Source organism: Mobula birostris, chromosome 19, assembly GCF_030028105.1.
Source record: "Mobula birostris isolate sMobBir1 chromosome 19, sMobBir1.hap1, whole genome shotgun sequence".
Lineage (NCBI taxonomy): Eukaryota > Metazoa > Chordata > Chondrichthyes > Myliobatiformes > Myliobatidae > Mobula > Mobula birostris.
Genome location: NC_092388.1, coordinates 21,115,625 through 21,138,625, shown reverse-complemented (window position 1 = coordinate 21,138,625; position 23,001 = coordinate 21,115,625). Strand labels below are relative to the sequence as shown.

The following is a 23,001-nucleotide window of genomic DNA, read 5'->3' as shown; positions in this document are numbered from 1 at the left end:
GGAAACAAAAAAACACAGAAGAATCCACAAAAAAAAGCTACACATAACAAAGACCAGCAAATATCCATTATGCAAAAGAGATCAAATCATGCAAATAATAAAAAAGTAAACAAATAATACTGAAAAACGTGCTGGAGAGTCCTCGAAAGAGAGTTCACAGGCTGTGGAGTCAGTTCAGCACTGAGGTGAGTGAAGCCAGTTAAGGAACTCATGACTATGGGGCAACAACTGCTCCAGAACCTGGTGGTGTAGGATAGGGGACAACAGAGAATTTGGTGTCTTTGGGTTTTCAATGAAATCCTGCAAAGGAGGTTGTTAAGTGAGATTGAACCACATGGAGTCAGGGTAAAACTCTGACCTAGATTGGGAATTGATTTTTTTCCTCAAAGAATGAGCATTAATCAGAATTTCTCAGGTTGGCAGGCTGAGGTTTGGTGCCTGGTGCTTGGTCCCTAGCTATTCATAATCTACATCAACTTCCAGAACTAGGTGGGATTGAGATTTTGGGAGATGTAGAAATGCCTCAAGGGAGCATCAGTAAATGACAAGAACCTGACAGATGTAACATAATGTGAAGAAAGAAATCCAGCCATCCACTTTGGAACAGGAGAGAGAAACATTTAGATTATGCAGATGCTGAAAACCTTGAGCAACACACACACAAAATGGTTAAGGAACTTAGCATGTCAGGCAGCATCAATGAAGGGGAATAAACAGTGGATGTTTTGGGTCAAGACCGTTCATCAGGACATACAAAGGAATGCTCTCATTCCAAAACATCCACAGCAGTATATATTTTTCGTCTGAACGATGGGATATTGTGCAAAACTGATATTAAATTACTGAGAGCTAGCATGCAACTGCAGAAAGAAATCAGGAAGGAAGATTGCACCTTTGCCTTTATTATGAGATAATGCCAGCTCTTGCTCCTCCCTTTCCCTCTACCATTTATTTTATACTTGTCACCTTTCCTCAATATTCCAGTTCAGATGAAAGGTCTTGACCCAAAATGTTAGATGTCCACTTCCCTCCACAGATGCTGCCGGACTTTTAGAGTTCTTCTAGAGCTTCATGTGTTGCTCGTTTACAATGCTCTCCATGGTCTGTATGCCCCATGTGAGTGATAACATCAATGGCATATTTAAAACACACTGTAATTATGATGACAGACTCTGTTTTCACTGAGCATAGGATCACTCTTTGACAATAAACTGGTATTTCTCAACACACTATTACTTAGCGAAATCCCATGGAATACTGACTAAACACAATAGAGTTTTCCATTTCTGTAATTGACAGCCCGTAGTTCTCTTGTCACTTTAATGGACACATGGGCTGAAGCACAGAGCACCCTGAATGAAAATGTTTACTCTCTGCAACTGTAACTGCTATATCGATTTCTGTCACACACACGTCTGTCAAGTGTGGTCATCAATTTAAAAGAAACTAACTTTCATTGCCGTCTCCACTGTGTGCCTGTAAATGGTTGATCGACTACCTGTATTAACGTTCTGCAGGCTGAAGTCCTGCTCCCAAATCTCAAAATGCAGAGTTCTTGGCTGATGTTCCACTGGAGTCCCGAGTGCTGCACTTTTGTATTACCATCTTTCAGAGACACTTTCTTGCTAAATTCTGAATATTAGCTACCTGCCAAGGTTTCCTAGACTCTAGGAAGGCATGAGCAGAACAGAAAACAGCAAATACACCACAGCTAATGAAATAGGGAGACAGAAAGAATATGAGCTTGGCAAAGAATTCCACAGATGCATCATTCTCTGGATAAAGAAATTTCTCCTCATCTCCATTCTAAAAGGACACCCCTCTATTCTAAGGCTGTGCCCTCTGGTCCTAAACTCTCCAACCACAGGAAACATTCTCTCCACATCCACTCTATCAAGGCCTTTCACCATTCGATAGGTTTCAATTAGGTCACTGCTCGTTCTTCTGAATTCTAGTGAATACAGTCTCAGAGCCATCAAATGCTTTTCATATGACAAGCCATTCAATTTTTCCCCTCCACCACCCTTTTGTCAATTCATGAGGGGAAAAAAAAGACCCGTCAACCTAAAACCCTAGCAAATCAGTTTCTACTCAACCGACAGAGCAAATAGAACCTAGATTTAGCTTCTTATTAGAAACACTGCACCACCAGTGATATATAACCATCCTTTAGCACTGTACTGGAGTATTTGTCTGCATTGCTTGATTGGAACTCAAACCCCAAATTTTTCTGACTCAGAGCTAAAGTGCTACTTCAGAGCCACAGCAAACAGCAAGCTGATCAGGAATAGACCTCAGTTAACTGTTCACACTCTCCTTCTAACAAACAGCAACAGACTGCACCACTTTATAAACTGGAGATGAACAAAAGCTTGGTAAAAGCTACCATGGTTGGAATGTCACCACACGGCTGAATTGAGCACTGAACACTGATTTTGTTCTGCTCTGTTCATGGTTATTCCTGTATTAACAGCTTGGTAACAATACTGAAGTAAATGGCTGGATGCTCCAGTATTGGAAGTAGTCTGTTACTCAACTAAAACATAAGAGAGTTGTAATCACTCATTGACATTGCTACTGGTCACCAGTGCCATTGAACAATAACCATTATGTTCATGAGCAAACCCTTAGTGCATATTGGAAGGTGGATATCAATGTTTGGGTTCATCTCCAGGGAGTCAAGTCTGACTTCATAAAAAAAGCATGGATTAGGTTTTCTACGGTAATTAGTGAACTTGAATGGACTAACCTAAATTTAACCTAATAATTAAGTACTCTGAAATACTATTTCAATACCTAAAAAGAAATAATGTTGAATATCTGGTAGCTGACTACAAATCTGAATCAGGTTTATTATCATTGGCATGTCATGAAATTTGTTTTTTAATGGCAGCAGTACAGTGCCGAAATATATAAACAAATAGCGCAAAAAGAGCAAAATAAAAGGTAGTATTCATGGGCCATTCGGAAATCCGATGGTAGCATGGAAAAAGGTGGCCAGTATTAATGAAATTGAACTTCAGGTCCTATGGATGAGGTTAAGTCTCAGATTATTTAGAAATGTTTGCCCTAATACATGGTCAGTAGAAATATAAATCCATGACATTTCTATCACCTTGAAGTAGCTCTGATAATCTACAATGCAAATTGATAACAGGGTGGACAAAGCAAATTTACAAACAAGTTTAATCTTCGTTCAAACCACTGTTCCCTCTCAGCTGGATGGGTGTGTAGCCACGCAGGACTGAAATGCTCCCGTGCACATATCCATTGTTGCCACGCAGCTGGAATTTTCTTTTATATAATGTTAATATAATTTTTAAAATATGCTCATACAACTTTGAAATATGTTAACATAATTGTGAAATACCCTATAATTATGTTAATGAATATAATCCTTACATTTTCTAAATAATAAACATACCACTTTTGAAACATTTTAGAGCTTCAATCTATTTACATCATCAGTCTTTCGAGTTACAATGCTGTTTACAAATTGTAACAATAAATACAGAATGGAAGTTGCTAGTTCATTGTTAATAAACCAATGGCTCGCTGAATGTTCACGCCATCTCATCAAAATATTTTACCTTTGTCATTGTGCCTGTCGTTGTTTTGGCTGTCTGACGTGTTGTGTGTTTTGGTTTGTGTTTGTCTGATGTGAATATTATTTTTAAAAATCTAAATTGCTTAAGTTTTCAGGCAATATCTACATTTCCTATTCACTTCCATGCAGCTATTTAAAAAAAAGGGGAAATGGTGATTCAACCATATATGAATACCGAAGAATACAGCCAAACAAAAGTGTTTCTCCAGGACCAAGGTGCAAAACATAGCACCAACAGTCCTATACAGCACAAAGCACATATAAACCATGAGACAGCAGTAAAATACAGTCACACAAAAGAAATATAGTCCAAGTCCGAGGCCATGAATGTCGTAGCAGTTGCAGTTGAACACAATGCAGCTTGTCTTTTGCCAGTGAGCACTGGGCACTGGGGGGTGGGGGGTGGTACAGATTCTAGCATGTATACCATGCCACATCACCTCCAGCACTCCAGGGGAATGCCCAACTCCAAAGCACCCCCCTCCCCCGGGCAGATACAGTGACACCGCAGCTTGAGGCTTAGCCCTTGCTATGACTGAGGTCACACAACTCCCCTGCCATTGGCCAATAACCCAATGAATAGCACATGCAGCATTCCACATTAACAATATCCACCAGGGCCTCGCCATCACAAGAAAAGCGACTAAGACTATCACTTGCTGCTAGACTGCGCGCCAACACCTCTCTGTCGCAGGCAGCATCCCGTTCTTCATTGTCTAGGTCCTTCAGTTTCTTTGCCAACGAGCAGTTTGCTCTTAATGTCCAGTCGGATCTTGAGATCAACAAAAAATACATAAAAAAAAAAGACACTAACACCTTTGGTTAACCCTGTAGAAGCCACTGCATCCAAGCATGCTGCCATCATACCAGAAGAACTAATGTGACAGTTGCTTAATTTAAATTGGAACAAAGCAAATGAAAGTAATCAGTATTTCTGGACAAGTCAAAAACTGTTACAGAAAAGTAATTAATATTACCATTTGTACTGTTTTCCATGAGCTTCATGTGGAATTTCATTGCAGCAGTGTATATGGTAATAAACTATTCCAAATGCAAACTTTTCCTAAAAAATCAATGCATACTAAAATTCAAGTTTTACCCAAGCTGAAACGGAAGCAAATTATTTGTTGATTATTCTGGAACTCATACTTCGATAATCTCAATTGCTGTTGAAACCCTCATCCACATTTTTGCTATTTTGGAGTTAATTGTTCCAACTTCCATCGTTCTACAGTACATAAATAATCAATCAAAACACGTCCACTTGTGTTCTAAATTTCATGAAGTTCACCCATGACCTACATGCTTGCTGGGCTACAATGGAACCCAGTTAATAAACATTTTAAAAATTCCCCTCTTTTTTTTAAAATCTCAGTGATCTTTGTCCTCCATTTCTCTGAATCCTTCTCCAGCCCTAAAACTTTGAGATACCTGCACACCTGTTATTCTGATGCTTTGTCCATCCTTTTTCAATTCACATTGGCTGCCTTGGCTTTAAGTATCAAGGATTAGGATCTAGAATTACCTCTCCTAACCACTATGCCTCTCAACCTCTTTTTCTTCCTCCAAGACTTCCTTAAAAATTTTGATCAACTGCTATGCTTGAGAACATACCTGTGAAGAATGCCAAGGTATTTTTGCTTTAAAAGGTGCTGCTACTTAATTAGGAGTTAATGTTGAAATATACTTAGTGCTTTTGTAGATCTAATGTCTGGAGTTAAGATGGTGCCATGCGGCTGCCTCTCGAGCTCACCTGCTGAAACAGCTTACATTCCTCTCTTTAAAGGTCCTGATCTCCTTTTCAAGGTGGTTGGTGTTCTCTTGAGGTCCTGATCTGCAAGTGGCACTCAAACTCTTTTTTCAAAGATGGATGAGTTCCTGTTCCTGGAGCTTGTAAGCCATTTTCCGACGTTCTCCAGGCGCGGCTTGAAAGATGGTGACTCCGGAGTGCAGACCTATGGACGAGCAATTCCAGGTTGATGTTACCAGCTGAGCGTTGCAGGAGATGGAACATCAGGATTTTACTGCAGTGGATCTATGGATGGAGGTCTCTGTAGTTCAGAAGCCACACTCTCTCTCGCTGCCAATTCTCTAGTCAGGAATCTCAGAATAGAAAATGATGGGGCAGACAGTAACACCCTAACAGAAACTGTCAATCTCCTGTTTCGCTGTGAAAAATGGGTGATATCTCTCTGTCCCTTGTTAGTGAGAGCGAGGGAGCCATTGAACTGTTGGGTAAACAATAGTTTTTGTTGATTGCAGATCATGGTCTCTCTGATTGTCTTGCTGTTGCTTGGTGGGTGGTGGGCGCTGGGTTTTTTTGTTGAAAAGGGCAGGGGGAGGTTGATGCTTTGATGCTTACTGCAGCTTATGCGAGGGCGAAGAGGGAGCTTTGGCATTCCAATATTTTTCTGTTATTCGTTATTTTAGAGTTCTTCTGTTTTTCGCGGATGTCTGCGAAGACATGTATTTCAGACTGTACACAGTATACATTCGCTGCTAATAAACTGAACCATTTGAACTAACGTCTCATACAGTAATAGCTTTGTGGTATATATGGCCTAACCGTGGTACTTCTATACAAAATTCAATGCAAAGCCAACTTTAATTTTACAGTTATTCTTTATCGATTAAACCATGCTGGTCCGAACAGTAGCCACATTCCCGAAACAGTCAACAGAGCCTGCAAAGCACCAACACCTTTTGCAAGACTCCTCATTTTCACTACAAAATGCACTCAGCCAATCAAAACAATAAACGATTAAAGCAAAAGAGAATAATTCAATTAAAACAGTAGCACACATTACATCACTAACACATATGAGCAATCGCTGGCAAAGTACAGACCATTCTTCTTACCGGGGCATAACATTACAGTGTAGTCAGTCATACAGTGTGATGGTTTTGCTTATTGTGTATAATGCTAGGCAGCAGGACATTCAGTCAATTATTGTAAATATAGTGATTACAACTCCAACCATGAATAAGAACATTGAAGAACAAACAGAATAAGATGCAAGAATGAAAACTCACTCACTGTAATCTCAGTTTATTATCTGTCATTACATTAAAGCCAAAGACAAAATTGCTCACACCTTTAGAAAAAATCATACATCTTTGATAACACAGTACAATAATAATCATCTTTGATCTATTGTCCCTAATATTGGGTCACGTTTTCATCAGCGTTACATATATGCATTCCTTAATGATGCACTGGGGGAAAGACCACCGGGAATGCCTAATCTAACCCAGACAGTCTGACCTGGTGATTACCCAGCAAGCATCCATCGTAAGGATGCTTGTCATAGACCTCCCATCTCCAGGACGAAAGAAACTCAATAGGGTTGACGAATGGTGAGTATGGAGGAAGGATACCTAGTCCCATATGATGAAATAGTATGGGCCACTGACCCTGGCAATCTGTATCTCCTTGGATGCTAAGCATTGTCTGTAAAGACCATCAAGGAATATGTTAAGGTGTGGGGTGCTCTATGGCCCAATCATTGGGATGCATGCCAGAACACGCATTTGATTTGGCTGCACGCATGGTTATATATTGAATCACTCTACATGGTACCTGAACCTTTGCCCTATAACATTTGTCTATCATCTCCTTGTCTTCGAAAAATGGAAGCCAGCATCGGACTCCAACTCCATTGTCCTCTGTAATCACAATGAAGCATACTATTTGTATAAGGAAAACTATGCAGTTTTACTGTATAGTTGGAGATCAAATTTATGTAACATACAGGTGTAAATTTGCTATGTAGTGTCTTACTGATCTCATTCTTGAATGTCTGATTAATTGATGACACACGTAACATGACACATTAGGCTGCATCCTTAGACCAGCCTCACACATGCACATACCAAGAATGAGAACATGGTCAACAATGGTTGCTTGTATGTCATTAGAGACCACTGTTCTTTTCCATCAGCTCTTTCAGCATATGTCTGTACTCCTCCCCTTTCTCTTCTCTCATTGCTTGTGTCTATACTCTTCCTCCTTCCTCGTCAGGCTTGTGGATGTCCTCTACCTTCATTTTCCCACGCTCAAATAAAGTGACACCACTACCAACAACTTTTTAAAGTATGTAAGTATGTGCTGATCGGTGCATCAACCGACTTGCAATGATAGCTTAATTCCTTGCAAAATAGAACTAATTTGAGATTGAATGTCATCTGGGGGCATTTGATTGTATTTTGCTTGACCTGTCACTTCCAGTCAATTTTTCTGTCTTCTAATGACTGCTGTGTCAAATATTTTGCAAAAGGTTCATTAGCAATTGAGACTGGTGTACATGCAATGAGAAATGGTTGACTGTCATGCTGTTTTGCTCAGTTGGGGTTTAGAATTGACCACATGCGCTGCTGGCTTGACTGAAGTAACCAGACAACTCAGAAAAACCGTAATATTACTTCCCTTTCTAATTTAGCAAACTCAAGCCAAAACTAGATAGGAATCAAAAGATTTTTTTGGCAGCAAAATATTATTATCCTGCAGTCACTGTAATATAATTTAAACACCAATTAAAATGCCTGGAATGATGACTTTGTAAAAAATACTTTATTTCATATATTCTTTCTACTGGATACATTCCTTACAACCATTCTCTGTGTTTTAAATGAAAATCAGATGCATTTATTTAATAAATCTAGAAAAGGTTATGAATTCTGCACTGCATAGCAGGGTTTCAATGAATTAAAATCACTGCTTTTGCATAATTCCTTTTCTTTTTATAATGCCTCCCTGGAAGATGTGCCACAAATCATATCGTTAAAAGAATGGAATGTCCTGGGTCTGTAGAATGACCATCTCATACTTCAAGATTACACAAGAAGTGGCTTTGAAATACTTATTTTACCTTGTGTCTTCAATGTATTTTAATTCTTCACTGACATGTTGGTTTAACATTTACTTCATCTTTCACGACGAAATAAGACAATTGGCATAAACCAAGATATTGGGAAAAAAACCAGCTCCGGATGAAACAGCCAGTTAGGATATTAAAGCTCGGCCTGACATCACGACACTTCAAACATCTCAAACATTAGGCAACACTAACGGAGGGCTCAGTGAATTGGTACACCTCGTCATCAAACAGGTCTTCTGGCAGCTCTTCATTTTCATCATCAGCAAAGTAAGTTGGAAATGGTGGATTCTTATTATGTTCCTTAAGGTTAGGCAACCCAGAATCAATTACCTGGTTCAAAACAAAACATATTGTAAAGCCAATCTGGTTTTTAAATCAGACAGAATGGATTAATACAACAAAGACATACAGTACAATTTCACACTAACCATAAGACTGATTGCTACGGAACGTTTTTAACTAATTTTACTAGATTTTCCAAACTTTAGATATCCAACACCTGCTGTGTTCTCATTTTGCATTATGGTACGTGAACTTGTCTGTATGGGCAAACAGTATAAATGCTGAAGGACTCTTGGAGCCACTACAAGTGCTGATGCAGTCCTAGAATGGAAAAGCCCTACTTCTATTCAATATTATTCCAAAAATTTATTCCATTTACAACATCACTGCAGCTGATGCAAAATATTTAATTTTACTGATGCTGGTCGTTCCTCCAGCACAATCCTCTTAATCTTCACCATCTATATCTAGAGGATGGAGTAGATATCGTAAACAACTATTAACAGGTCTGGATGGATTACATTAACTGTTAATGGACACCTTTGTCAAGATTTTTTTGTTTTTTAGAATGAATGAGTGAAAATTCAGAAATATGACAATTCTGAAAACCTTGGGAAGCTGAATGTTAAAAACCTAGTTCCTATATAAAAAACTATTGTGTAGTAGTTTTTAAACACAATGTGGCATCTTAATCCAGCAATAACTGCCTTTATACTGTTAGCAACATAATGGATTTAGAGTATATAGCACAGGAACAGGCCCTTTGGCTCATGACGTTGTGCTTAACTAATTAAACAACTAAATGTCTACCCAAATTAATCTATTCTGTCTACATAATGCCCATATCCTTCCATTTGCTGCACACCCATATGCCTATCCAAAAGCCTCTTGATTACCTCTACCTCATTGCCTGTAGCATCACCCTTTAATAAGGGCAAGCATGCCATATGCCTTCTGTACCAACCTATCAATCTTTGCAGCCACTTTCAAGGAGCTATGGACTTCAGCAACGCTAAAGATCTTGGTATTAGCACCTCACATTTGGCTGGATTAAACTCCAACCGCTATTTATCCATTTATATCTGCAAATGAACCACAATCTACAGTATCCTTTGACAATCTTTTGCGCTATACACAAGAGTGCCAATCTAAGCATTGAAAACTTACTAACCCATCCAACCACAAACAGCAGACGTTCAGATACAGATGCCTACAGAACCCTATGAGTCACAGACTACCGGCCAGAATAGGTCCCCTTAACCACTATCCTGTCTTCTAAGGGCAAGCTAATTCTGAATCAAAATGTCCAAGGATTCCATGTAACTTTTGTATGAAAAAATGCAACAGTATTTCCACACTCTTCACTACTCTTGCCACATGCCTACTTCTTGTCACAACAGTGTAAACGCATAATCAAGTATTCATGAAGATAGTGAAGAAATGAGAAGTTCATCTTTGCTTTAAACAGCTTTTCCATTATTAAAGACCATTTCCAATCCTTTTACTGTTTTTTTTCTATGACAAGATCATTGCTGAAAGGGACAGATTGGCAATTTATTCCTTGCAATTTAGACCTAAGCTTTGAAACCTAGGAGTTTATTATGCAAATGTATTATGACTCTCTCTTTCTTGGGAAATGGTGGTGCATACTTTTACATTTCTGGAAGACCAAATTACTTAGAGTCAAGGAAGTTATGAGGAATCAAGGTGTAGAAACAGATATGGTGAGTTATACCACCAGTGCATCAAGGTGAAAAGAGTGAAGGAAACAAGGCCAACCATTGGGATAATCTTTGCCACAATTTCTTACCATTGCATGGAAGGGAGACAACAATCTACGGTGGATAAAACACCTAACACTGCAGAGTTTAACACTGATTAAAAAGATATACAATCTTTGCCACATTACCTAGGTCTTCAAAAGCCTACGATTTTAAGTTTAGGAAAGATGTGAGGGTGCTTATAAAATCATTTTTTTCCTGGGATATATAAATAGAACACTGCATTGTTACACATAATAATGACAAATTCAGGTTGCAGACTCAATGACCAAAAGGTGTCTATGCAACGTCTTAGTGATGATTTTTTCCGTTAATGAATACTACCTTTCCTGCAAAAAGTAAAAATTAGGTCTGAATACACAGGGGAAATCAGCAACTCCTCACATAACTGTTAATGTTTCCTAATCTGACACGCATGCACACGTCTTGCAAGTTATTGTCAATATTAGTGGCATTTTTCTACAAAACCTTTTCCTGTCAGGTGAAGAACAGTGTAGGAATGCTAACTTGCGGTAGCTGCTCAACACTTAAGGTGAGAAATCCATTCAAATAATCTGTGCAAAGTTAGACGTGGTCCAGGGAGTTCTTCTCCATCACTTTCAAAGAAGAAGGTCTATAAGGACTTAAACTCTGGGTTTTACATAGTGTCGCGCTAACCACTACGCTACCATGGCACCTGAATGTTTCCAAATGTTTCCCAGATGGGGCATGTTGTGCCATTCCCTCACACATGATGCTATTTGCACAGCAGATAGCCCTGGTGCCACTTAAGAGTCTTGCCTTGCTTTACTGAAGCTGACTTCTGGCAGCAAGTCTCTGCCAGGGGAACTGCAGCAGGGCGACTTCTATTCTGTAGGTAAGAAACAAACAAACACAGGCAAGAAAGAACACAGTTGACTCACTGTTGACTGCAAAGTCATGCAGGCAAGAGGTCATTTTTTAAAAATGACTAGTTGTAAACAGAATCAGTCAAAAGATACCTCCAGTAGTAACAGCAGCACAAATACAGCTGGATATTGCTGTTACCAAAATATTGCAGATTCCAATGCAATAATTTCATTTATATTTTTATATGTATAATGATTGATACATGAAATATCTTGCTTCTTAAATATAAACAGATGGCTCAAATTAATCTGCAACATAGAACAATATTTTTCTGTCTCTGAATGAATTATTTATTTTGCATATTTTTCATTTAACTGTGATAGCTCTCTGCAACATTCTGCAATGACATAAATAATTTCATCCAAAGATTTCAGACATCCATCCAATAAAACAGTACAATATAATGTTAAGAGTGGACCTATTATTCGGCCAAGAGTCCTCAAGAAACCTGGACCTGAGAATTGTGCAGCATTACCACCAATCTATCACAAATTACTTTTCGTTTCGTAGATGAAAGTATAAATTCCTTTATTTTTGTTGATGCTTATAGTCCCTCCTAATCCATGTGACAAAACGCAAGGTCAATGACACTACCAGTGTAATACGCGATGGGACACTCACAAGCAACAGACTGTTCTATACTCCTTACCACTAGAACTCATTCTTATATTTAACACAGGTTATTTCAAAACATCACTCTTCCAATGACTGAATAACAGTAATTATAAATGAGAAAACACTGAATAGATAAAATGTGGTGTCCATCAGAGGGAAAAATCATAATACATTGGAAGCTACACCCTAAACTTAGCAATCTCTGGAATACACAAAACCCAATGGCTTTCACGGGGTTTCAACAGAAATACATTCTACAAGATATAAACTAACTGATTCTGCAGTGTTAAAATCAGCTATGGTGGATTGGTTTATTGATTTAATCTGACACATAGACAGTTTATGCAATTATTGATCTATAAGTGACCTGATTACACAAATTAAGACAAATTCTTAGCTTCTGGGCTCTTGGGCATTTGGCTTCCACAGATTAGGAGAAATCAATCTTGGCAGATTTTTATATTTACATAAAGATCTTTACAACACCCAAATGACATTAGACAGTTACTTACAATAATTAATGTATATTTATTAATCGAGGATAATGGAGAAAAACTTATATAACATCCAAACAGGATAATGTAAATTAGGAAACACCTCAACAACTTTATATAATTTGTGTGGAATTAGAAGAAAGCATCCTCTCTTTCATATCAATGTACAATATGCAGCATATTCAAGGGTGTAAATATTTTGTAGCTATAATCATGTTTGAAGACTTTTCCAGTGTCAGCTTGAAATCATGTTTGAAAGGGCACTAATTTTTCTGATTGCCAATCAACTGAGTGATTTCTGACAATGTCAAAGATGCATTCTACGATTTTAACACTTCACTTTCAATTCCCGGGCCCTGACTACCTCATTTCACCATGGATGTCCAGTTCCTATGAACTTTTACCCCCCATCAAGAAGGATTTAAAACCTTCAGCTTTTTTCTCAATAAAGAAACCAACCAGTTTCTTCCATAGTCTGGCAGAACTAGTCCTCACCCTCAACAATTTTTCCTTTGGCTCCTCCCTTTTTTGCCAGATTCGAGGGGTAGCCATGGGCACCTGCATGGGCCCTAGCTATGCCTGCCTCTTCACTGGCTATGTAGAATAGTGTTCTAAGCCTTCCTCAGTAATGCGCCCTAACTCTTCCTCCACTACAGTAACAACTGCATTGGTGCTGCTTCATGCACCCATGCTGAGCTCATCAATGTCATCAACTTTGCCTCAAACTTCCAATCTGCCTTTAAATTCACTTGGTCCATTTCTGACACATCCCTCCCCTTGATCTCTGGAGACAAACTGCTGACTGACATCTTTTATAAATCTACTGATTCCCATGGTTATCTTGACTATACCTCTTGCCATCCTGTCTCCTGTAATAATGTTATTCGCTTTTCTCAGTTCCATCGTCTGACACATTTGTTCCCAGGATGTGGCATTCCTTTCCCGGAAATCCTCTTTCAAAAAACAGGATTTCCCTTCCTCCACCCATGCTGCCCTCACCCTTATCTCCTCCATTTTCCGAACATCTCTTGTCCTTATCTACCACCCATGAGCCTCCATATCCAACACATGATCCTCTGCAACTTACAGCATCTCCAGAGGGATCCTACCCCCAAACATATCTTTATTTCCACCCCCACCTCCGCTTTCCACAGGGATCGCTTCCTCCATGATTCCCTTATGCACTCGTCCCTTCCGGCACTTATCTCTGCAAGCAGCCAAAGTGTAACATCTGCCCATTCACCTCCTCCTGCACCTCCATTCAGGGCCCCAAAACAATCCTTCCACGTGAGGCAACACTTCACCTATGAATCTGCTGAGGTTCTCTATTGTGTCCAGTGCTCCTGATGCAGTCTCCTTTACATTGGTGAGACCTGTCGTAAATGGGACACCATTTTGTCCAGCACCTCTGCTCCATCCACCAAAAGCGGAACTCCCTGATTACGGTTTAATTATAATTTTCGTTATCATTCCGTCATGTCGGTCCATAGTGTCTTCTTGTGCCAAGATGAGAGCACCCTCAGGGTGAAGGAGCAACGCCTTAAATTCCATCTGGGTACCCTCCAACCTGATGGAATGAATATTGATTTCCCCTTCTCGGTAAAAAAAAATCCTTCCCTTCCCTTCTTTTTCTATTCCCCACTCTGACCTCTTACCTCTTCTCATCTGCCTAATCACTTCCTGCTGGGTCCTCTCCTTCCCGTTCTCATATGGTTCACTTTCCTCTCCTATTAGATTCCATCCTCTCCAAGCCATCCATCTTTCCTACTCACCTGCAGTCACCAATCACCTTCTAGCTACCTCCACCCCTCCCAACTTTTTTATTCTGGCATTTTCCCCGTTCCTTTCCAGTCCTCAAGAAAGGTCTTGGCCCAAAACCTCGTATGTTTATTTATTTCCATAGATACTGCCTGACCTGCTGAGTTCTTCCAGCATTTCGGCCATGCCCCACCCTGTCTCTCCTATTTGAGTATCTGTCCAAATGGCTTTCAAGTGTTGTAATTATATCTGTGATACCACCTTCTCTGGCTGCCCATTTCAAATAACCTGGAAAATGCGTGTGAAAAACATACCACACAATTCTTTAAATTTCTCCCCTCAAACTTGTTTGCTCTAGTTCTAAAGTCCCCTGCCCTGGGAAAAATACTCAGATTATCTATGCCCCTCATAATTTTATACACTTCAGTAAGGTCGTCCAGCGGTCTCTTACATTTCACTGAGAAAAAACTGAGCCTATCCAACCTCTCCTGATAATTACAACTCTCCATTCCAGGCAGCATTCTGGTGAGTCTCTTCAGCATGAAGGCAAACATATGAAATACCTTCTTCACTACCCCATCCACCTGTGTCTCATCATTTTCAAGGAACTATGGATTTGTGCCCCAAGGTTTCTCTGTACATCAATGCTCTTGAGGAGCTGTTTTTTTCTCCATGTTCCACCAGAATTTGACTTTCCAAAATGCATTACTTTATTTCTTACTACTTCACATTTGACTAGATTAAATACTATTTGCCACTGCTCAATCCAACTTTTAGCTGATATACATCCTACTGTATCTTAGACAACTTTCTTGCCTACCCACGACTCCAATTTTGTGTCATCTGCAAAGTAACTAACAAGAATACCAACATTCTCACTCATCTATATTTATTACAAACAGCTAAGATCCCAGGAATAATCCCTGCAGTGCACCACTGGATACAGACTTCCAAAATAGTCAGAAAAACACCCACACTCTGTGTGTTCTACCACCAAGACAATTTTGCATTCAGTTTGCCAATATTCCTCAGAGTTAACTGTGCTTTAACCTTCTAAACCAGCTCACCACATAGGACCTTGTCAAAGGCCGTACTGAAGCTCATATCTATGAAACTGCCTTCATCAATTTTTTAACTACTTCCTCAAGAACCTTAATCAGATTTGTGGCATGATCTCCCCTATACAAAACCATGCTGACTCATCGTTATCCCGGCTATCCAAGTGAACAGACGTACTTACTAAGTAGATTTATCCTTTCTGCCCTTGGAAGCAACACTGGCTATCCTCCAATCTTTCAGTGCCTGTCTTGTAGCAAACAAAGATTCAAAAATCTCCATATGCGTCTCACGAATCTCACCCATTGCAACCTGTGATAGATCCCACACTGGGGATTTATCCACTGCAACGTGCATTCAATATATCTAATGATTTCTCCTTCCTCATACATACTCCAGAATATCAGCTTTCCACTCCCTTAACTCTCCACCTTCCACATCATTCTTGAATACTCATGTTAAGTATACATTTAGGACCCCACTCGTATGCTTTGGCTCCACAAATAGATAACACTTTTAGTCTCTGAGAAGACCTACACTTTCCCTAGCTGTCTTCTTCCTTCTTATATACCTTAAAAAAATAATGGATTCTCCTTAATCCTCCTTGCCAAAGTCATTTATAGTCTTATTGCTTTCCTAACTTCCTTCTTTAGTTCTCTCCTTAATCGCTAATAAACGTCAGGAGATCCTTTTGATACCAAAGGATATCAGTGCAAGCAGGAGGCATGGGGGCCAGTGAGTCAAAAAGCCTGAGTTCAGGGTCCCGTCACTGGCTACTGTGGGGTTGATACCAAAGATCAACCGGCGTCAAGAAGTCGATGCCTGATGGCCGGGGCCTGGGGACTGGAGGCCCGGTGGCTTGTCCTGGGGTTGTTCGTGTGTGTGAGGGCATAAAGGGACCCATTCTATTGTTGTTTTGTTGCTTGCTGTGTTCTGGTTTGTTATGCTGTTCTACTGAGCATTCTGGGCATGCTATGTCAGTGTGGGAATGTGTGACACAGGCAGGCTGCCCCCAGCACATTCTTAGCTAATGCAGATGATGCTTTTCACAGTCTGTTTTGAATTACATATGATAAATAAATGCATCTGAATTTCCTATATCTGACTTGCACTTCCTCCTTTTCCCTGATCAAACCAACAATATCCCTCTTCAGTTTTCATTACTCACTGCAACATTCACCACGCATTTTGATTAAGATCCAACAAAATATCAAGAATTATTCTGAAAGACTACACTGATGCAAAAACATTCAAATCAACCTTTAAGTAGCCTCAGTGCAAACTATCAATACAATTTCTTTGTGTGTAATACAATAAGGAACTTGTTCTAAGTGCTGAACTGTCCATAGCAGAAAAGCCCAACATAAACCATCAGCAAAGAACCATAACATTAGGGGAAAAATTGAGCACATCAACCTTATTGGTACTAGCAATCATCACCACACTTTCAATTGATAAACAGTCAATTTTCTTCATTTTTTTTAAAAAAACAGAAATACAGATAATAGCTTCTGAGATGCAGCTAGGATCTCTGAAAAGTGACTTTTCTGGTCACAGATTTAAATGGCAAACAAAATCCTGAATCAAAAAATTATCAATGAAGCTAAAAGCATTTTCTAGGTAAATGGCATAAGTCATCAGAGTTAAAACACTTTTTAATTTCATGCCAAGATATCATATCCAGATATAATGTGATCACAGGCCTTACCAGAAAAAATACAATCATTTAATTTGTTTTGTTTCCAACAAATATTGTCTGCCTTGCTGAGTGTTTTCAGTATTTTCTGCTTTTGTTGCACACTTCCAGCATCTGAAATTTCTTTGGTTTCGTTTACTTTGAAAATTGTAAGTACTTCCCATATCTCATGATTTACTTTTCAGTGAAGTCAGACATTGGTGATGAAGCAAACCAGCACAGCCTCTGGTAGTCTCAGAAATGAAGCTTTTGAAGATCAAAATATCAAACCCAACAAATTGCTTTAGATGTATCAACAATAATAATTGTTTTCACCTACTCACTGAGACATGAACTACCTGAAGCAGATGCTTCAAGCCATTGGAGAAGAAGTATTAATGCTGCCTCCTCAAAATTCTCTAGATATGCTGGCAAGTTAAGCGAACCAACACCACAATCCTTTCCAAAGCAAAGATCTCCAGCACTGAAGCTCTAGGCGGGAGGAGAAGATGGCAACGCAACGCAGCTTGCAGCAGCCACTCCAGTGAATGTTATCTGTCAAGTAGGGTGCCATGCACAATCCTGATATGATGGAGACGGATGTGAGAGCACGGAGGAACATCTGGTGAAACTTCTGAAATGCCTGCTTCGCTGCTGCTGCTACTGTGTGATCCAGAAGCTCTGGAGGGGAAGGCCCCAAGTCCTCAGCTTTGCTTGTTGCTTGGCGGCTGGGGCGGGGTCAAAGCGCTCGGCAGAGATGGTGCTTGGTGCTGGAGGGCTGGTCGGAGGCTTGAAGATTTTTGACGGGCTCAGAGTCAGCTGCAGTTGGGTGCTTCCAATGGTGCTGCATCAGCAAGTTTGCAGCACTTGGAGTTCTTGGCAGGGAGAGTTTCTCCCTCCTACTGTCTACGTGAGATGATGGGGCTATCGGGATTTGAGACTTTTTTTTACCGTGTCCATGGTCTGCTCTTTATCAAATTACAGTATTGCTTTGCACTGTTGTAACTCTATGTTATAATTATGTGGTTTTGTCAGTTTTAGTCTTGGTTTGTCCTGTGTTTCTGTGATATCTTTCTGGAGGAACATTGTATCATTTTTTAATGCATGCATTTCTAAATGACAATAAACCAGGACTGAGTGGCCTCTAATCTAATCTAATCTATGCTCTACTCCAATGGACAAGCCACATTATTCAGGTGTTCAACATTAGACGCTCAAAAAAACCTTTTTAATCAGAGCTCGGTGTCATAGAATCATCCTGGCCCTTCAGTCCAAATGGCCTAAGATTCCCATCTAAGCTAGACCAATTTGCCCACATTTGATCCACACTCTTTTAACCAGGCGTTGCCAACTTGGGGTCCAAGGAGCCCTTGCTTAATGGTATTGGTCCATGGCAGAAAAAAAAGGTTGGGAATCCCTGCACTAAAATTTTTCAATCCATATACCTGTACAGGGACCTTTTAGATGTTGTTAATGTACCTGCCTCGACCACTTCTTCTGGCAGCTCATTCCATATACTAACCACTGTCCGGGTGGAAAAAGTTGCCCCTCAGGATCTTATGAAATCTCACTCTTTTCAGCCTCAACCTATACTCCCTAGCTTCTGATTCCCCAATCCTGGGAAAAAGACTGTGCACATTCATCCTATCTATGCCCTTCATAATTTTATATACATCTACGTATGGGGTGTCAATGGAGGGGTAGCACCTCTGATAAAGAGGTTTGTCATGTCAATTCTGGGGCAGTTCAGAGTGTCCCCTCTCGACACTCAGCTCTCACCTGTGGCTCCAAGCAGCTGTTTGCATGCAACAGTGGCCACATACCGGTATACTGCTTCAATAGGCGGGCTAAACTAGGTGAGGGTAGCCTCACACTCTGGTGAGTTGGGGACACGTCTGTCCCAGCATATGAAGGAAGCGCCAACGGCCTGGGCGGATGAGATCCAATGGCCAGGAAGGCAGTATTGCAACACTCTGCGGAGAGAGAAGTGCATGACAAGGCACGGGAAATGTCATGGTCATACACTGCAACCGAGGAAGACCCCAGTTTGTGATGCTTGTTCGTACCACTGGACTTGGACTTATGAGGTCAAGAGAGTGGAACTGCCCCAGTACAATGGATTTTCCACTTTAAAAACTCTCCCGAACAAGTTTCCTGTTAATGTCGGACATGACAGACAACCACTACAGTACAAGATCACTGATCATTCTCCAATACATGCTCCAATGAAAAAAGTGCCAACCTGCTCAACCTCTCTGCTCAATTCAGCTTCTGAATCCCGACCACATCCTTGTGAACGTCCTCTGCACAGCCTAATGGCAGCTTTCCTAACAGCAAGGTGACCAAAACAGAAGACAGTACTCCAAATGCAGCCTCACCGACAGCTTGTACAATCGTGGCATGAAATTACCAGGTGAACAGTGGGAATAATTCAAGGTACCCTTGAAGACATACACCATTTCTGTCTCGATTCCTCAAAATACAGAAAGAATATTAAGGATACTGTTGAGAATAATTTTGAGTCTTTTTTTTCAGAAGCACACAGAAGCTTAGCATAAACAGTGGAACAATCATACCACCTCCTACGTTAACAGTTTATAATATTGATAATGCAATAATTCAATGATAATTTGGCTGGATATTGCATTTAATTTTAAATTCTCTGCTTACTTGAACTGGCCTTGCTTTTAAAACAATAAAAGTGATAATAGCAAAGTTGAATGTATGTCCTGCAATACCAGCTATCAAAACCAAGCAGATTTCCTATCAATTCTTGTTTATGATTTAGAGTTCCTCAATCTATCTTGGGACCAGTAGGAAGAAAACAGAGGCATTCACAAAGTCAATGAAGCTATACACAACAGTGCTGAATAAAGAACACACCATGCTCAGTTCTGTTGAAATAATTAGAAACAAATCTGTCGGAGAAGCTAGCTGGAGATTCCGGCTTGAAGCAAAGTAATGTCTGATATGATGGATACTTCAAATGGGTCAAAGCATTTCTTGTTATATTTACTTGTTGCATGTACCTCGGTTCAAATGTTTACGAGCAAAGTGATGTACTTCTTAAGTCACTAAAGTTAACCTATAAATCAAGCACGTTTATACTGTTTAAGGTTGCTGCCCCATTTAAAAAAATCTCTTTTGTAAAACCTTACTAACAAAGCTTTCAAAACTCCTTGCCTATGTATAATAGAAAATGTTATACATTTGGAATTTCTACTTGAAAACAGCAGATAGCAACCATTTTTAAAGTGAATTAATTTACTCCAGGAACTTTGCTTTAAAAAAATCTTCCATATGCCATTAAATCTGCTACTTATTATAAAAGTATTTATATAATTTTTATCAGAAATTTGTGAATTTCAGTACAGTAACACAGAAAGGCTAAGCCTAACTTCAGTAAATCCATCCACCTTAATTATACCCAGGTATTATACTTACATAATAAACAGACATTAATAATGATCTCATCTAAGAAGGTAAAAATCAAGGTTAATAATTTATGATAGAAGAATGAAGAAAGGAAATTACCAAGAAATGGTAGTCTGATAGGAAATGATTTCTGTTTGAAAACTCTGCAGATTGACTTTACAAATGTTGAAATCTGAGGTCTTATGAACCAAATGCAAAATAGAAAAACATGTAATAAATTCTGACCGACGCAGTTAGAAAGCTCAGAAAAAAAATTGCTGAGAGTTATTTATTTGAAGGATCAGGAAAGAAACCAAGGGGTTCCGAGGTGGTAACTTTAAGATAAGAAATAAAGATCTGAAGACACAAGCTTCAATGGTAATTCAAAATCAGTTGGTCTAGAATTAAAAAGAGAACCAACTGTGATCATAACAGTTCTGGACTGTTATAAAACTCTAATCCAGTCCTTAAAAAAGTAATCTGTTATGCTGACCTGGTCTAGATACCAACAGAATGTCTTCCTCTTAACTGATCAGCAAAATGGTCTACCAAAATCATTACATCTTTTCAGAACACTTTCATCATAAGGACCTTGGCATGAAGGAATTCTTTTCAAGGGCAATCTGAAATGAACATAAATTGCTGGCCTTGGTTTTGCAGAATTAAAAAAAAGCTACATTACCTTTGGGTAATGAGGTTTAATAGAAAGATATAATTCTTTGAATTTTAATCACACACTTTGTATCAAAATGTAATCTTGCCAGATGCAAATACAGATTTCTTTCAAACAATAACATTTTCAAGAATTTTTAGGATTTATTTGTATTTGCACTTCCGATAGAAATCATTAATTAATTATCCATGGGTATACACCAACTCCTCTTCCAACTCATATTAAAACTAATTTTTTTACAAACACAATGTCAACAAAATCTCATTTTGTTGAACCTAAAATAAGATTCTAGATGGCACATGCTTCTATTCCCCCCCCTCCCCCCCATAGGTCATATATGGAATGTTTCATAAAAATACCAACACAATAGATCATAAAACTTCAGTAAATATAAAATGAATATCCCCTTTGAAAATCATGATAACAGGGGTGAGGTGCTTGTTTCTTCCATTTATTTCAACTCAGGCAGTTTCCGCTTCCATTCAGGAAGCCTTTCTGGCTTGCTCTGGTATAATTATTTGATGGTTTCTATTCAAAATGCTAAGGCAAGTAAATCCTAAAAGTTAGTAGGAACTTTGCTGTTTGAAAAAATCCTCTACGCACATCCGGTAACATTATTATTTTTTAATTTATATTGTGTTAAGATGGATCCTTTCAAAACGCTGAGTACTGTGTGGGAAGAAAAGTCAATGCCAGAGGTTCTCCATCGGGAGGAAAGCAGATTCGCCTCACGTTAATGTGCCTTTTGATTGGAACTAAAGCAATAAAGGCCCTTCAGACTTCACTAGTGATGATACTTTATTCCTGTCCTCAGAAAGGGTAGGAGGAGGATGAAACAAAACCTTTTGCTGAGTGTCAGGGAAAAGTAGAGAGATGGGGAGGAAAATTGTACAGCTTTGTAGCTATAAACAAGGCACATATAATAGAGATATATCCTTCTCAAGCTGTGAATAGTTGCTTAGTTTGTATGATAAAAATCATCCCTAACTGATGGCCCTGAGGGAAATCTGGAGGGCAAAGTGAGGATATGAGATGGATCTGGCAGGTAAGATTAAAGAAAATTCCAAGAGGTTCTATAGCTATATTAAGAGCAAAAGGGTGGCTAAGGGAGAGAGTAGTTCCCCTCAGAGATCATCGGGGCAACTACGTCTTAAGTCGCAAGAAATAGGTTGGATTTTTAATGAAATTTCTCCTCAGTACTTACTGAGAAAATTGTGGTTGCTCAATAGATAACAGAAACTAATGGAAATGTTTTGGCAGACATTTATTTTACCAGGGAGGAGGTGTTTATAGCCTTATAACGCATTAAGATGGATAAACCCCAAGGGAGTGACTTTGTGGAGGCTAGAGAGGAAAGAGAGGAGACCCTTGCAGAGATATTTGCTTCATCATTGGTCACTGGTGAAGTTCCCAAAGACTAGAAGTCAACTAACATTGTTCGAAAAGGGTAGCAATGACAACCCAGAGAACTACAGGTCAGTCAGCCCAACATCAGTAGTGGCGAAATTACTCAGGAGTATTCCGAGACAGGACCTACCAACATTTGGATAGACAGAGTTTGATTAGCAGGAGTCAGCATGGCATTCTGCATGGAAAGCTGTGTTTGATCAATCGTTCAGTTTTTTTTTGGAAGAGGTAGATGAGGGTAGGGCAGTAGGTGTGTATTTGAACTTTAGCAAGACCTTTAACAAGGTCCTACATGCTAGGTTGGTCTGGAAGTTTAGGTCCAGGGAGAGCAGGGAAGATGGAAATTGGCTTGTGGGTAGGAAGCAGATGGTAGCGGTGGAAGGTTGCTTTTCAGAATGGAGACTGGTGACTAGTTGGGACTTTATTATTTGTAACTTATATGAGAGATTTGACTGTGGATGAACAAGGCTTGAT

General features: G+C 39.5%; 1 protein-coding gene across 2 annotated transcripts in view; it reads right to left on the bottom strand.

Annotated features, from left to right (window-relative positions):
• Window positions 1-6,210: 6,210 nt before the first annotated feature.
• Window positions 6,211-23,001, bottom strand: part of mrpl3 (mitochondrial ribosomal protein L3) — a 58,902-nt gene continuing 42,111 nt past the window's right edge. For both annotated transcript variants that reach the window (XM_072283314.1, XM_072283315.1), the window contains exon 10: window positions 6,211-8,814. In XM_072283314.1, coding sequence (XP_072139415.1) covers window positions 8,662-8,814 — 153 coding nt within the window. In that variant the 3' untranslated portion in view covers window positions 6,211-8,661. The remainder of the gene's footprint in view (window positions 8,815-23,001) is intronic.